General features: G+C 36.6%; 1 protein-coding gene across 2 annotated transcripts in view; it reads right to left on the reverse strand.

Moving 5' to 3' along the window:
* The window catches only part of STIM2 (stromal interaction molecule 2), a 63,753-nt gene that overhangs the window by 10,369 nt on the left and 36,965 nt on the right, over positions 1-16,419 (reverse strand). For both annotated transcript variants that reach the window (XM_042871139.1, XM_042871138.1), the window contains exons 3-6: positions 11,837-11,951; positions 3,600-3,711; positions 2,827-2,942; positions 653-830 (exon numbers count right to left, since the gene is read on the reverse strand). In XM_042871139.1, coding sequence (XP_042727073.1) covers positions 653-830; positions 2,827-2,942; positions 3,600-3,711; positions 11,837-11,951 — 521 coding nt within the window. The remainder of the gene's footprint in view (positions 1-652; positions 831-2,826; positions 2,943-3,599; positions 3,712-11,836; positions 11,952-16,419) is intronic.

Below are 16,419 nucleotides of genomic sequence, written 5' to 3' on the forward strand. Positions count from 1 at the left end.
GGGCAACCTGCTCTGAGTTGGACTGAACAGCCTCCAAGGATCCCTTCCCACCTCAGCCATTCTGTGACAATAAAAACTGAACAAGCCACATGAATCTGCGGCATCACAATGAGATGTTCAGAGTGTCAGACAAAACACATCAACTTCTCGCTGAGCCTTCACTAAAGGTAATAAGATCAAAGTATCAGTTTCCATAGAAAATTGAGTTACAAACATACTAAAAGAAACCTAACAACTTTCATAACACTAAATAAGCAATATAATCAGTCAGAGTTTGATTCAATCTTAAAAGCTAAAAAGTAGATGAAACATACATTTGTGTTCTCACTTCAACATATATCAGAAATTACAAAGTTAACTAATTATTTGAAAATAACAATACCTACTTCTAAATTAGTAAATAAAGACTGAACCACTATTCTCTACTCACATCTTAACTTTCTATCACAATTTCAAGTACCCAGGAGCAGTATCTACCCAAATCCCCATCAGCACTGAGATTAGTTTCTATTTATAAAAAAAAAAGAACAAAATGCAAAGGAAGCTTGAATTTTATTATTATTTTTAACAAGTATAAATGATCTGTATCTATACTTCACCTCAAAAGGAAATCAAGGACAACATTAACTTTTTTTTTTGTTTGTTTTTATACCTTTCCTGCAAGTCAAGAAGACTTTGTTCTGCTGTCTGCAAACTTTCCAAGTCCTTCATCATTTTTGTGATGTGTTCTTTTGAGGTTCTGTTCTGTGTATATGCAAACCAGCAGCCTCCAAAACCAATAACTATAGAAACCGTTAATACAAAATCCTTCATCCAGTTGTGAGGGGGACCTGTATAGAGAATAATATGATCATTAATTACTTCACATATACAGAAGTCACACTAATGAGTTAGTGGGGTTTTCTTCTGTGTGTATGAATTGCTGTGGTGTTTTTTCCTTCCTGCATAGTATAGGCTGTGATTAAACCTGATGTTAAACAGAATAATTACTACTCATTTCATACTTTAAGTTATCTCCAACAACTGCAGTTTGTTTACCATGCACAGAAGAAATTGTGTTCTAGTAAAATCTACATAGTTTATGCTAAAACATACTACATTAAGGAAAGTTTGCTGTATTTTCACATTGTGTAGTCTATATCTTTTTTAAATGAGAGCTTTTCCAGTTACACTCTGCCAGGTTCTTAAGACTTTTAAGTTATATTTGAATAAGTTCTCCTCTAAGTCTGTGCCCTCTGAAATATCCTGTACTGAGTTGAAAGGGCAACTGTAATAAAAGAGATCTTTATAAGACAACTAATAGCAGCACTTCCTAAAAGCAAAATCTCAACTGTCAAAGTACTGTATCCAAGATACACGTACATTACTTAATTCTTCTATAGCCACCTGAATTTTTATAAAACAAACTTACAAAAACACTTAAGGTAACTCTACCCACAAAACTAGCAGTTTGTTTCCCAAACAGAACACTTGGTTAAATCACTACAATATATCTCATGCAGCACAGACTCCATGCTCTGCCAGCATCATTATTAAGTGCTTTGTTCTTTTGGTTAAAAGCAAACATTCCGATTTTAAAGCTTAACCAGATCTGTTCTTTTCCTCTCTTCAGATTACAGAGAAAAACCTTACAGCCATATTCAAGTTTTCATGTTATGCTACTGGAAAACACCTTGCAGAGTGAGGGTTATAGCATAACACTGGAATGTCTTGCAAAGGGAGGTGGTGGAGTTGCCATTCCTGGCAGTGTTCAAGGGGCATCTGCATGAGGAGCTATGAGATATAGTTTAATTTGTGGTAGCAATGTAATGAGAAGACGGTTGGACTAGATGGTCTTGCAGGTCATTTCCAACTTGTGATTTTATGATCCTATGTAAGTGTTAAGTATTTTGATATCAGAAATCCCTTTAGATATGCCGCTTTTAACATTACTGCAGGTACAGAAGCAAATGTGTCACAGTTTATTGGTTGAAGTAAAGCCCCGTAAAATAACTGCATTCATTTTAGGGGTAAGTAGTTTCATGAGTAACTTAACTGCTTTAGAGAACAGAAAAAAACACTTTTGCAGTATTCTCACAGCTAAGCAACCCAAGTGCAAAACTAAGTGTTTCAAGACTGCTACAACAGAGCAGTAAGCATTAAAGGCATAATTCAAGTGTTTTTCTCCCTGCAAATCCCCAGCTCAGATCTGCCAGGTGAGCTCAGACCCAATCTGTGATTCAGTAGTCTCCTAACTGATTACCAAGCTCTAAGTGCTAACTAATTAAGGGACACCTCTTACGCATAGAAACAGAACTGACTATAACTGTACAAGCAAGCATGTAGACCACTGATGAAGACAAAGTCTGCATGAGCCAAAATGAGTTAGATGCAGAACTGCAGTATTACATTCAAGTGCACTTCAACTTAAGTCTGCACAAAAGACACTAGTATCAGATATGAACAATCACCATCTCCCACTTTTTTTCTTTTTAGGGTTAAAGAATGATGCCCACTAATCTCAGCATCCCAGCTTGCACTGGAGGTAAACCTAACATTAGCTAGGAGTCTAGAAAGCACAGCCAAAAATATTTAGAAGACATCACAAAAGCCAACTTGCAGTCTAGAGGAGACACTACAATTTCTATGTAGTCTTTAACACGTATGTGGGCCTTTAATCCATCATTCTGACAATATTTTAATCAGTTGTCCAGTTTTATACTGCATGTCAAGCAATCAGTATACCCACAATAAAAGTAAGCTATTCTACCTACAGAATCAAAAGTCACTGGACATTCCTGCTGTTTAATTTATACAATAGAAAGCCAAGGTAAAAAAATCACTAACGTGTAAGAGGTCCAAATAAAACAACATCCAAGGCTTTAAGTTGAAGTTTCTGTCTATGGCTCCGGTCAATTATTTTCAGGTGAGAGATCATGAAAGCATGTTCATTTACTGCTATCCTGTTAATGACAAAACAACACATTACATACTTCAACAAGCTGTACTCAAACCATTTCTCAAAGAAAATGCACCCACACTGTACAGAATTTTTGTTATATGGATTAACGTCATGCAATCAGATTAAGAGATACAATATGATAATCTTGTTATGAAAAACAACGTGGCTAGGGAAGATCAGTCAAATCATAGTGCTACCCTTTATGGAATATTCATAAAATGAATCCATCTGGTGTAATTAAAGGCAATGATTTGTCTAGAAACTTCTGGCAATTCAAAATATACACAATACTCAAATGTAGTAAATATGCTCAAGAAAATGGTTTCCACACATAGTTCTGATATTTACCCATGCAATACATTCAAAGTTGTCCAAAAGAAAGTGAGCTAATGTACAGATAATTATGTAGTCATTGATAAAAGCTTGAACAGAAAAAGAGATAAAACTAAGATAAAGGAGCAACAGGAAGGAAACTATAGCTAGAATTACTTCAGCAGAAAAAGAATCAGTCAGCCTTTAGAAATACCATGGCAATTCTCTTTTCTTATAATTGACCACATCCTAGTTAGTCTGCAGGTTCATGCAGTTGTTCCTACATAACAGCTAAATCGGCAGCCTACAGTGAATCATTTGAAACTAATTCACAAGAAGTACTCACCTGGGAAGTGTTGTTCCATTGACATTGCTCTCCCTAAAATTCTTTTCATACTGGGGCAGTTCAACAAATTCTGACAGCCACTGAAGAGTGTCCTCTTGAGTCCAGTTATGAACTGAGAGAAAAAAGGTTAATTTTAGCAAAAAGCAATAAGGCATTGCGGACAAGCAGTAGAAAAAAAAAAAAATCAAGTTACAGTGAGCATGAGAGTTTAGCCAAAAAGAACTGCAAACAAATCAGTATTCACATTAACCAATGTCACAGCAGGTGCTGTAGCAATAATTTAACGTACCATATCAAAACCCCTCCCAGGAACCCGCTCTCACCTTCATAGAGGCTTTTGCAAACTAACCACAAAAGGGAAGCAAAGAAGTGAGAAAGATGGGAAGAGTGAAAGAGAATATTGAAAGATAGTGGATACATAACAGCAAAATACATGAACTCCTTCAAAAGTCCAGGACTTCTGTATTATGTGCAATGGTATTCCCACTAAGAAAAATGCTTAAATTGATTCAAAAATCTCAAGTATATAATGGCAGGAGTCTATATAACCTGTCACAACTATAAATGCTCTAAAGTAAATGAAGAAATATTAGAAATACTATCCATAGATTTATAACCTCCAAACATTTCTGGCCATCACAGTCCAGCTGCCCCAACCTAGAGCTTCACACCGATAAATTCAAAAAGCAATTTCATAGTTTCATACCCCATTTCTTCCCTTGCTTTTGCACCAGACCTTTTTTCCAGGTGTTGATCTTCAGACTCCATTTTGTCATAATACTCTAAACTTTGGTAAAAGATAGTTCAACTCTATTTACAGATTGTTTTTGTATTGCAAAGGTTCTTAACTGTTCCTTTAGTGGGAAACCATCAGGTTCACAGGTTGTTCTAAGCATCTTGAAAGGTTAGTCAAGATCATCCCAGATTGTCCTTAACTGCACCCCAGAAGTACTACACTCACAAACCAACTCAAAACAAGTGCACTGTTTGGATTAGACGGCAAAAGTCATCTAAAATAGCTACTATACACTAGACACCTTGTTATTGACAGTACAGAACATGCAGTTCTGGAAGCAACAGTTCACCGAGTTTGCAAATGGAAAAATTAACAAGTTTCTCTTCTCCTGAAAGTATTTTGCAATCATATTGTTAAAATCAAACTGAAATTGGTTCTCATTTTTAATAAAACTTCAGTGATATTATACGTTTTATGGAAGAAATACAATTACTGAAGTTGTTCATAATAGACTAAGTTACTTTTGCTCTACTGCAAAGACAAAAAGATAGCCTTCTCCACAGAACACTGAAGAAAGTTCCCAAAACAATCTAGTAAGTTATAATGGGGAAATAAGTCACTATTCATTACCCATCACTACACCAGATACCTCCATTAGTACAGAAAATCCATAGAGCAGCAAGGTCTATCTGTTCTGAACTAAAATGAAAACTTGTACTTGCTGTGATCTTCTCATATACTTTCCCATTTACAAAAACAGAAGAGACTGCTATTAACAGTTATACACAGGTGTGCCTACTTAAATGACGTCTCTCAGCTTTAAGATTAATCAGAACATGGAGTCAACTCTTATTCTAGCATTCCATATTCTGAATCTGTCCACAAGAAATTCAACTTTGTTTGTTAAAACAAAGGCGTAAGTAACAAACATTTCTCCTTTTAATAAATATTTCCTCTTTTGACCTTCCACACCAACATACTGAATCAGAATGAAGAGTAGTCAGAATGCCTGTTTCAGTTCTACAGAAACCCATGGCAAATTAGCTGTCTGATTAGAAAACTACAAATCACACAGTGAAAACTTCCAACTTTCATGCTTGTTTAGGTCTATCAGAATCTTATTTCACTTTATTTTATCACTAGATAGGCTAGAATCCTCAGATTCAAGAAATACCTGGCTTTGTGTTGGTTTGTTTTTTTAATTTATTTGTATATAACCACTACTCAGTCAGTGTTAAAGAGAAGATAATTAAGCCTGAGTCTTGCAATTTAGACAAGCAACTAAAGTCATACATACAATTTATTTTTCCTGATTCCAATAAGCAGTTCTTTTCATTAAGATTATTTTCCCCCATAAAAAAAAAGAGATGTGAGAAAAGTCTTTTCCAGGAGTCAACAGCTTTCCAAAAGTACAAGAAAAATGTTAGAGTAGTTCCAAGGGCCATTCTCTTAATTAAGAGATTAAAAAGAATAAGACAACAAAGATTCTGGGGAGGGGCTGATCCAGATGTCAATAAGAATGGCATCTAAAGCAAAGTAAAATACAATATCATGCACGAGGTCTGGCTAAGTCCTAAACCTCACAGTCTTTCCATTTTTATAAACAAATTCTTGCATCCAAGTATAGACCAGTATAGCTAAGGAAAAACACTGCCATCTTTCCCTCACATCTTATATGAAAAGCTGTTTTGCTTGATCTTTCATCCTAAACTGGTTATGCTCCCCCTCTCTCAACATGTTATCCATAGCTAAAAATTTAACTGCGGAACAAGCTCCTAATGCCCTACAGGATCTGTCAAGCATATCCACTTGCTCAGAAGCAAGTAAGTAGCAATTATCTGATTAACTGATCCAGTGGCAAACAAGTACAGCTGTAAAAGAGGACGTGCAATTAACTAATGAGTGAAAGTAATCTGCAGCTGGAAAAAAAGGCACACAGACACATTGCTACCAAATCTGAAGAACTGTGTGATGCTTCTAGCCCTACAGCAGGGAAAAGAGGATTGTAATAACCTGGAAAGGATAAAGTGACAACAATCCATGGATTGAACAATGAAATTAGGAAATTTTACACATCAAGCTTAACCTTGAGAAAAGACACTTGAAACCTAACTCATTCATGTTAGGGGAGGTGTTAGCAGGGTTCAAAGTTCCTCTGCAAATAATTAGTAGCATAAAAATAAGATGCTTTCAGAAACAAATTGTGCAGAAAAAAATACAAGTCCAAATCTGATAGAGGACAATATTTTCAGTACACAGGAAAGAAATTATTCAGTTTTTAGAAGTGTATGAACAGGAAAACATTAGGATAAATGAAAAGTAACAAAACTTTGATCACATATTCTCTCTCCTTAACATCATAAAGAGCAAGCTAGCTGCCTTAAGTAACACAAGCAGGTACTACCATCACACCCAAACTACAGGGCAGACTGAGATATCATTTAGGCTCTAAACAAAGTACACTTGTATCCCGTATGAAGCTCAGTTTCCACATTTAAAAACTGCTTCCAAAATACACAATTTCTTTGTAGAAATTGTCAGATTTTTAACTTTTACTTTCTATGCAATAGTTAGTTGCTTTTAATCTCTGTGTTTTATTTAAAACCAACAGAAAACAGCTTTCAACTAGATGGCAGACTAGGGGGTGAGGGCAGACCAATAGGCTATCCTGGGAAACCAGAAACAAGCATTCTATTACAGGAATGTCCTCAAAGCTTCCTTTTATCACCATGGAAGCTTCCTTCAACTTAGGAAGAAATTCCTTTAGGTACCTGTAATGTTTGAGAGTATTAATGCAGAGAGCATAATACAAAAACAAATTGCAATTTAACTTATTTTACAAAGTCAACCTTCACACTAGGCAACTTACTCCAGATTCCAAATGATGCTGCACAACAAGTGTTCAACCCAAAGCGCTATCCTCCACAAAACTACTACTATGTTGAAATTGTTGTATACCTGCTTGTAATCTATTTCTGCACGAGTGACATTCTAATGCTAGGTCTGCATGTGGGGCCTCTACTTCCCTTTCCTGAAGCACCACAGCAAAGCCCTGGGAAATTCATTTACAACAGCCAAAACATTCAAGCTTTCTTTTTATTCACGTTTTCGTATAGAAGTCAGAAGGATCGCCTGACCTGTCTCCAATAAGACCTTACAACCAGCATATAAATTTATCCCTCAACAGCATACAGTAGTGAGAAGTAAGCTGGCCTTCATTCAGCAGAAGCAGCAACAGCCTGCTGAAACACGATACAGGAGAACTGATGACATGAGTGTACTCAAAGTCAAGCAGTCAGCTGCAGTTCACCTCCATCAGCACTGCCAATTAGAATGTGACAGCTCCAAGTGTGCTGAGGGAGTGACTTTTACTTATTTTCATCACCCAGAAAGAATACAGTAGATAGCAAATGGAGGAGTAGCAATTGAACGACTCAAAGTTAAAGGCATATGGCACTAAAGAGTAATCATAGTAGGCTTTCGTGTCATTCCTATTTCTACAAGTAGCTATCTCGAGAGACAGCATGTCAGCAACATGCCTTGGGCAGGCAGGTGTAAAAGCCACAGTGTTTACACCCCAATGCAGCACCTACTCTCTAGACTTGCTTCAGCTGTTATTTGCTTATTTTGGATACCAATTTCAGTGTTTCTTTTTAAAAAACAGCTGTAAAAACACACTTGAAAGTAAAAGGAGCGAGATGACCCTGTATAAAGCTGTTCCTTGCTAACCCATATTCATTGCTCACTAGGAGAACAGGCAATAGATATGCTTTTATTCATGTTAAACTTATGACAAAGCACAGTTCTATGGAGAGGGAGCTGTAAAGTAAAATATTACAGTATCAGACCCAGTACTCTTACGGGCCTCCAACACAGACCAGAATACATACAACAGCAATACTTTACAGCAAATAGTGAATGGCATTCATATTCTGAAAGCTGAAAACAGACTAGTCAGGCAAAATCACAATACAGACAAAAATAACAAAGTGATTCCATATCAAGCATGAGGAAGGACTCCAAGGTTTTCACTGTAGCAAGACCTTCAGCAGCTGCATTATGTGAAATACTGTGCAATCTTACAATTTTTAAATTAAATTTAAAATAAGTAAATGGTGACCCTATCTTTCCAACAGTGCAGCACTAAAAGCACAAGTTTAATTCCCCCTCATGCAGAATGCCTGTCTGCAGTACTGTACCCTCCTGTTCCAAATGGCATGCAGCCTTACATAACCCGGCCTTAGCTGGGTGCACACGTGCTTCCAGCCTCCAGTATTTAAAACTTGAGACAGTAAACGAATTAGAAAGTGCAAGGCAACCATAACATCTTCATGGCACACAGTTCAGTCCCAGCTGCTGCAACAACACTTGTGAAATACTACCTCAGATTTAAACAGGTGATCATATATAAATAAAGCCTTTAAAAAAAATCTTTTCCTCTAATAAAGAAGGTACTTCAGGTTATCTTCTTTTAACATAGAAGAGCTCGAAAGAAAAACATACAGGACAGGAAAGAAGCTTTTGTTTTTTATAGAACGGTCGACACGATGCACTCAATACAGAGTAAACATGAAATAAACCATAATGGCAAAAAAAAGTTTGTAAAAGTAGCTTTTTATAGAATTTACAATTAATCTGACAAAAGCAAACTACTAATTAACTCCAGGTTTGACCAGAATAGATCTATTTTGCTACAGAAAAAAAAAAAATCAAGCCCCATGGAGCAACGCTATAGTGCCAAGAGTATTAGCACCCTGTCCATTCCCCAGGACATGTCAGAGAAAGGATACCCAGCTGAAGGCTCCTGCCCTATTTTTACAGACTCCCTTACTACTGAGACTGCATGCCTAAACACCTCTTATGATAGTAGCCAAATTTACATAATCTTGGTCCATTCGAGACAAAAAAAACCTACAAAACATGACTGAGCAGAAACTACAGAGCAAGTTCATCTTCATCACCTCTGCTGCACAGCTACTGCCTCTTAATGACCCTTGTGAAAAAAACACACTGGTTCTTCACCTTTAACTCAGCAATCACTAAGCCTGATACTTGAGAACAGATGAAGTACTCAGCACATGTGCAAATGATAATGAGTCAAAAAAACAGCCAAATGCCGTAAGATTGAGATATGAACCAAAATAAAAATGGATAAGCATAAAGAACAGATCAGCACTAATAGAAATCACAAGTCTTTTAAGAAACCAATGTTTTCTATGCTGAAAACAAGCTATGCTAGTTCTTAGCCACTCCTCTGAAAAGAATTGTGTCTCCAGAAGCTTAAGATTGAGATTAAAAAATTTAAACGATCAGTATCAACTAAACTAAGTGATGCTGTTTTGTACTAAGGACTCACCAAAACTAACTGGCAATGGAGCAACAACAGCCCAGATACTGATTTAAGCTATGACGTGGTTCCTCTTATGATGGCAAAAAACAGCAATTCCACAGTTTCTTGAACTTGCACCAGTGGAGGCTGTGTCTTACATATTGAGCCAGGTAGGGACATAAAGCCAAAAGTAATTAAATAGCAATATTCTGATGTTTTTCTTGCTTCAAACTTTGTCCATCTTGCATCTTGAAAAGCAACCGTAAGCTATTTGATAAATACTGAAGACAAACATCCACACAAAGTAATATTTATAGGAAGGAAAGGGCAATTTTATTCAGTATAAACGTCATCTAGACGTATTACTTCTTAGTTTCAGAATAAGTAGAAGTGCCAAGGGCACTATTTAAAGCTTGTAACTGTCATACCAATACCTCAACATTCTACTGAGCAAAGTCTCCATGTACTGATACCACCACTTACACTACTTTCCACAATCTTGCTTAATGCTGTTAAGTTGCATTAAACTGGCACTACAAACTAGCAATTATATCAGAATTCCTAAAACATCTAGGAAGGAAAAGTAATATCTTCCATGTTTCCCAAGTTAAATGAAAACAGATTTGAGAGGATTCACACTTTCTACCGATCACCAGAATCAAGCATGTTTATAGAAGAAATTCAGAAACAACAATTCAAAACTGCTTAGGTTTGATTCTAAGTTCTGAAAGCAGTAACAAGGTTGGTAATCACAGAAACAGGAGTTTGGAATCTCTGAATTACAGCAATTTAAGTGAAGATTTAAAAACATCTAAACAACTTTTCATCTTATGAGGAAAAATTAAAAGAGAAAATAAAGAAAATAAAAAAGCATCTCTGTCAGCTGTATTTCAATTAGCAACATAAAGCTTTAATATCTTTAGCTTCTCACTTTTCCTAAAGCATCATTTATACCACACCATTAGTACCACTTGGGAGTTTCACTCTAGAGGGGGCTTCTTCAGTGCTCAAACAGTATCTATAAGGAGATGCAGAACAAAATCACTGTAAAGACAGTGAGATCTGACAGTACCCTCAAAAACTTTTGAGTCTTACACTGTTTGCTATGTTCAGGAGACCTGGAACAAATTATATCAGAACTACCTGTTTACTGAGTATTATTACAGCCAGAATTACATATAATAATTCTAAGGACAATTCTAGGGAGATGATTTTTTTCCAATAATGCAGCTGTAGTATTTTCTTTGCACAAGATCTTTTGTGAAGGAGAACTTGCAGAATACTTGAAAAGATTAGATAAAAAAAACACTGGTTAAAATACATTTATTACAGCAAACAGTTAACCAATGGTAAATGCACATTTAAGTGCCCATGTTAGCTGAATGAAAAGCATGTTAATCTTTCCATTTCTACTCTTTCTTTTCCATTTCTATTCTTGTTCAACTGATAGCACTTTACAGGTCTCCAAAGTGCTCATTAGTAACACAGTACCTTTTGAAAAGGTTAAAAAAGGTATTATGCTTTTAAGAGCTCTAAAATCTGCAACCTCTAGAGTTTCATTTTAATCACTATATTCTAGACCACACTCAGCAATGAACAGAAAACAGCTACCATTTTATATTTGATATTGATATTTCCTCCAAACTGAAGGGGTGCACGCTGGGCCATTATTTCAATGTCCTGTATTCCAAGTTTTAAAAGACTTTACAAAATGTTTTATTCTAAGAATTAGGATTCATAGCCCAAAGGAATTCGTAGAGTGGAGACACACTGGAATTTCTACTTTACTATGAAGTGCATAATGTTTAAAAACACTATGATAGCAACCTTCAGGAATTACTAAATTAAAAACAAGCTCATCTGGAATTCAATGCCTGCAACAGGTACTTCCATAAATCACAACCTTGTGTCAATGAATTTAAGCTATCCTAATTTATTCACAATACATTCCACAGAGCACATGGAAATTAACTCTAGATGGGCTGAGCGGGTTTTCAGTTGGATTTATACGAATATCTACTCCCTGTGCTATAGGGTACTACTATAGATTCCTGAAGATGCTTGCTTAAGCAAAGGTCATCCATTTACTACTCTAAGTGACTTGGTAGAAAATGGTTGAATTATGTCTATTTCAATAAGCACCATGATTTCTAGTTATTCCTTTTTACCTACCTTCAGATGTTTTCCATCGTCTCCATAGATCCTCAATAGTGATATGCTTGTCTTCTCTATGCAGGTGGCTATGTTTATTAGAAGCATCCTTATATTGCATATCTTCCCTTAGAAACTGAAGAAAACAGGAAAACATCTTTAATTCCCAAGTAATACTGATTTCTAAACAAAAACTAAATAAATTGGGCAGAAGAGAATCTTTACCATCTCTTCCCTATGTGAGCAGCACAAAATTCAGGCAAGACAACTATGTCAGATTCAGAAAGTTTACTATTTTTACAGACTTGATTTACAATCATTAAATCCTAGAAAAACTGAAGCTGCAGTTGGTAGTATATTGACACCATTATTAGTGTATCCTAGCCTTACAGCATTTACAAGTATGTATCATGTCAATCACTCTGCATACTTCTCCATTCTGAACAGATTTAATCTTCTTCACTTTTGGAAGGCAAGACCATATAATATTTGAAAACGTATCAGTCCTTTATGTATAGTGAGTAATACTCAAATCCTGCTGTAGCAGTTAAAGCAAACTGCCTGAGGGATGAGAAGAGAGTACTAATATTACTTCAGCCTTTTGAGTAACAAAAATTTGTTCTACTTAAAATTGAAAGACAGAAGCCATCCTAGAGACAATTTTCTTCTTACTAATGATGCCTCAGTGGCATCATTTCAAGTTCCGAAGAATTACACATAGCTGTTTCATTCGCAGTGATTAACAGGAAGCCTATATACCAAAATGCCATGTTGTTGGGCTACAAAGCCAGCAGAGGGAGCAGGAGTTAACAGATCTATTCACAATCAGCTCAGCTGCAAACACAGTTACACCAGCTTTTGGGTGAAAACAGCCTAACTTCAAACTTTCTTCACAAATACAGAAAACAGATCCAAGTTCAAAGCACAAAGCTTTCAGATAGGAAAGAAGGAGAATGGAAAATACCAATTAAATACTCAAGGAAAACCTAAGTTGTTTTGTTTTAAATGAAGTATCCACACACAAACTCGTAGCTTGCATTTAATAATCCGCATGTAGTAACTCCTCAGGACGGGTTATGCACTTCTGAGAATTTCTCCATGGAATTCTGTTCATCTGTTCAGTCCCACCTACCTCACCCCTTTCAGAAGCTGTGACAATAACAGCAACATCTTCCTTCATAGGCTCCTCTAACAGAGGCGGTCACAATGACAAAGTTACAGCATAAACACCTAGACCAGACAATGACACTTTTCAGAGAAGGGATGCACTGCATTATGAAGAGATAGGAAAGTCAAATATGCTTTCTATTTTTTTGTTTAAAATACCATTATTTCAAAAAGGCCTAATACAGAAATTGTTCAGGAGGAGTTGTCTTAAATGGAAGAAAGCCCTAAAAACAGAACAATTCTGGTAAGAGAAAAAAAGGGGGGGGAAGAGGGTGGGTGGATTTTTCTATTTTTCATCACAGCAGCTAATCTCTCTTCTGTTGCCCTGGTCATTAAGTACACAAAGAACAGGTTAGAAAAATAACTCTAAACAGAGGTTAAAAGAATAAGCTCTGAGAAGAAAAAACAGCCAAGGATTATCTTAGGCTGCAGAATTACTCAGAAAAAAAAAAAAAAAAAAAAAAAAGGCCTTTTAAGAAGACTATAAGAGATGAGTTGCATAAAAATACATCGAGAAAAAAAATCATTTGTTAATGTAAGCACTTGAAGTAGAAAGTGCTTTTTTTCTTCAAAAAAAGGAAAAGGCAGACACCTAGATTCAAACCTTCAATTCCCAAAGGCTGGAGATACCTGTACTCCTACAAAAACTCACATCCCAGAGCCCAGAATACAGCAGCATAATAAGGTGCAATGGTAATGAGAAGACAGTTGGACTAGATGATCTTATAGGTCATTTCCAATCTTGTGATTCTATGATTCTATGTGTAATGAAAACATTTGCCCTGAAACAAACTGAAGCTGGAGTCCTGTAACAGCTACAAGGTCAGGCGAGCCACCAAATTCCTCTTTAGAAAACCTTTGGTACTCCAACAGTTAACTCAAATTACAGCCAACCTGTCACTAAACACTAGCCTGAAGCAAGAACCATCACCATCATAAAATTTTCATCCTTCTGAAGAAAAAACACAAACCAAAATCCAATACAGGTCTGACATGCAAATAGCATTAACAACCTAAAGCCATGCGTAACACCACAAAAAAAAAAAAAAAAAAAAGATGCTAGGCAGTTTGAGTACTGAAGTTTCAAAATATCTTTGCCTGTTGAGGCTCAAATGAGCAATTGCATTCTTCTGCAAAACAGTGCTGAAGTTAATCACTCTCGCTAACTACAGAAGGAAGCATTCATCTGCTGTGTTTATTCCTTGTTCTGGAGTAAGACTCAAGTTTATGATTTCCAGTTTCAGAAGCTTAAAATAGACTCAAACTGACACACTTTAAGAGCAATTAGTAACATATCAGTGTTAGTATCTCCCTCCAGCAACTATTCCTTTATTATACAATATAATTCCCCCCAGTTTTCTTATTTCCTTCATTTTTATTTCTTCAAAGGACACTCAAAAAGTTTAAAAATAAAAATAAAAATATCGAACTACAACCCTACCTTCAGATACAGCCACTTCTAAAAGCAGCCACCATTAGATAGGCTTTCAGGAAGCCCTGTTGCTGTGTATTATCTATTGCTATCAGATACATGGCACCGGGCAAGCATGTTCTTAAAAGAGAATGTGGCACACAGCATTCACCATTTCTCCCTGTAGAAATAGCTTCTAAAGATGTGAAATAAGGCAACGTATCAAAGCCTATTGGACACATTAGTAGAGAAACAAAACTGCTTCCATAGCTGCAAAGGCAGAAGCTACTGTATATTAGCATTATCTATAATCCTAAATCTAGAATTTCTACCAAAAGAGATTATTGAAGTTCAAAAGAAAACTTCACTTATTCTACTGTAAACGTCACAGTCCCTTCAAAGGAAGGTAAAATTTCCGCAAGCACACTTCCTTGTAGCAAGACTGCCTGGCTGCAATGTTCATAAACAGGTTCAGACAGTCACATATTAGCTTAAGTAGCTCCACAGAGGCACAGCAAGAGCTAGATCTCATTCAAAACACTGTTGAATAAGTTTCTATGCAACAGTACCCATGATAGCATCCACTGTTGTTCCACAGGACTCCCTGTGCAGACAGCACAGTGACACGGACATTACATCTGGGGGCAAAGCAGGCTCCTAACTTGCCTGCCATGAGAAGGAACTGCTGCATGGACATGCTCTAAGTAGCTACAAGGAAATAAGGCAGTTCAAAGTAACGTTCAAAGTAAACAAGACCTCTTCGCACATCTGCAACAAATTTAGTTGATAACTAAAACTAAAGAGTAACCTCAAGAGTAAGCCAATGGCTTTGGGAGGAAGAGTTTTGTCAGTCACGCTATTAAGTATGTAATGTATACTCATGTGCAAGATCCATGGTCTTCACACAATGTTTTTGCACAGAGAAGTAAAATGAACTCACAAGATATCCTGGAGATGCAAAGCAGCTGAAGCATTTGCAGTCTGAGCTGCTTAAGTAGACATCTCTACAAAAGAGCACCTTGCCCAACAGTCTGACTCTGAAGCACTGACTACTTTACCTAATTATGAATACCAGTGCGGGGACATTCATTATAAAAATGACGACAAAAATCAGGATACAATACATCCTTCAAAGTTCCTTTTCTATCCTGCTGTGTGTACATATGCAAACAAGGAACAGTAGCTCAGGTTATAGCTGTACTCCTCCCAGCTGAAATGACAACACCTGCAGTAAGATCCTGGAGCATAACAAGGTCCCAAGACACTAAACAAAGGGAGATGAAGCCTTCCAACTTCATTACACAAAGTCTGTAAGTTTAAGAACATTTGGGTGGATTTCTTCAGAGCAGGCTCAGAACCACTTTTAATAGCTCTCTACCTTGCTACCTCTAAAAACTAAAACATCATAGCTGGCAAATTATGTCCGTATGTCCATCAAATGCCCATCCACACTCTCTACCAGACACTTTTTTTTTAAAAAAGACTACATACAGATGTACTTATCCACTACCCCAAAAATACTTTGCTACAACTTCTCTCAAGATTTTTAAGATTTAACAACCAAAAAGAACAGAGATACTGAGTATAGATTAGGTTTTCTTCAAGAACACAGAAGGGGCTGCTCACTTAGAAACATCAAGAGTTTAAATGACACACAGTCATCTTCCATCTCATGCTTTAATGCTCCTAATACCCAAAATATTCAAAATGTTAGCACCACCTTACATGATGCTTAGTTCTTCAGGATTTCCAACCATGCAATGCAATGCTTGCAATTTCCCTGAAATGTTTAGTCCTTACCCCCTGACCAGAACAGATTATTGAAATGAACAGAGTTGTCATTTAATCTAGTAAATTACCTGGGTTGTTGTTTGTCCATCCCTGCCCCCCCCGCCCCCCCAATAGAAACACACAATTACTTAAGGAATTAAAGAACAAAGATATCCACAGAATTCTTATACCAACTCATCTTCACAGCTTAACAGCTCTCTCTGGAGTAATTTGGAAAATTTCATGTTCAAGTAGT

The sequence above is a fragment of the Lagopus leucura genome, unplaced genomic scaffold (genome assembly GCF_019238085.1).
Source record: "Lagopus leucura isolate 7727_CA_CO unplaced genomic scaffold, USGS_WTPT01 Super-Scaffold_100004, whole genome shotgun sequence".
Lineage (NCBI taxonomy): Eukaryota > Metazoa > Chordata > Aves > Galliformes > Phasianidae > Lagopus > Lagopus leucura.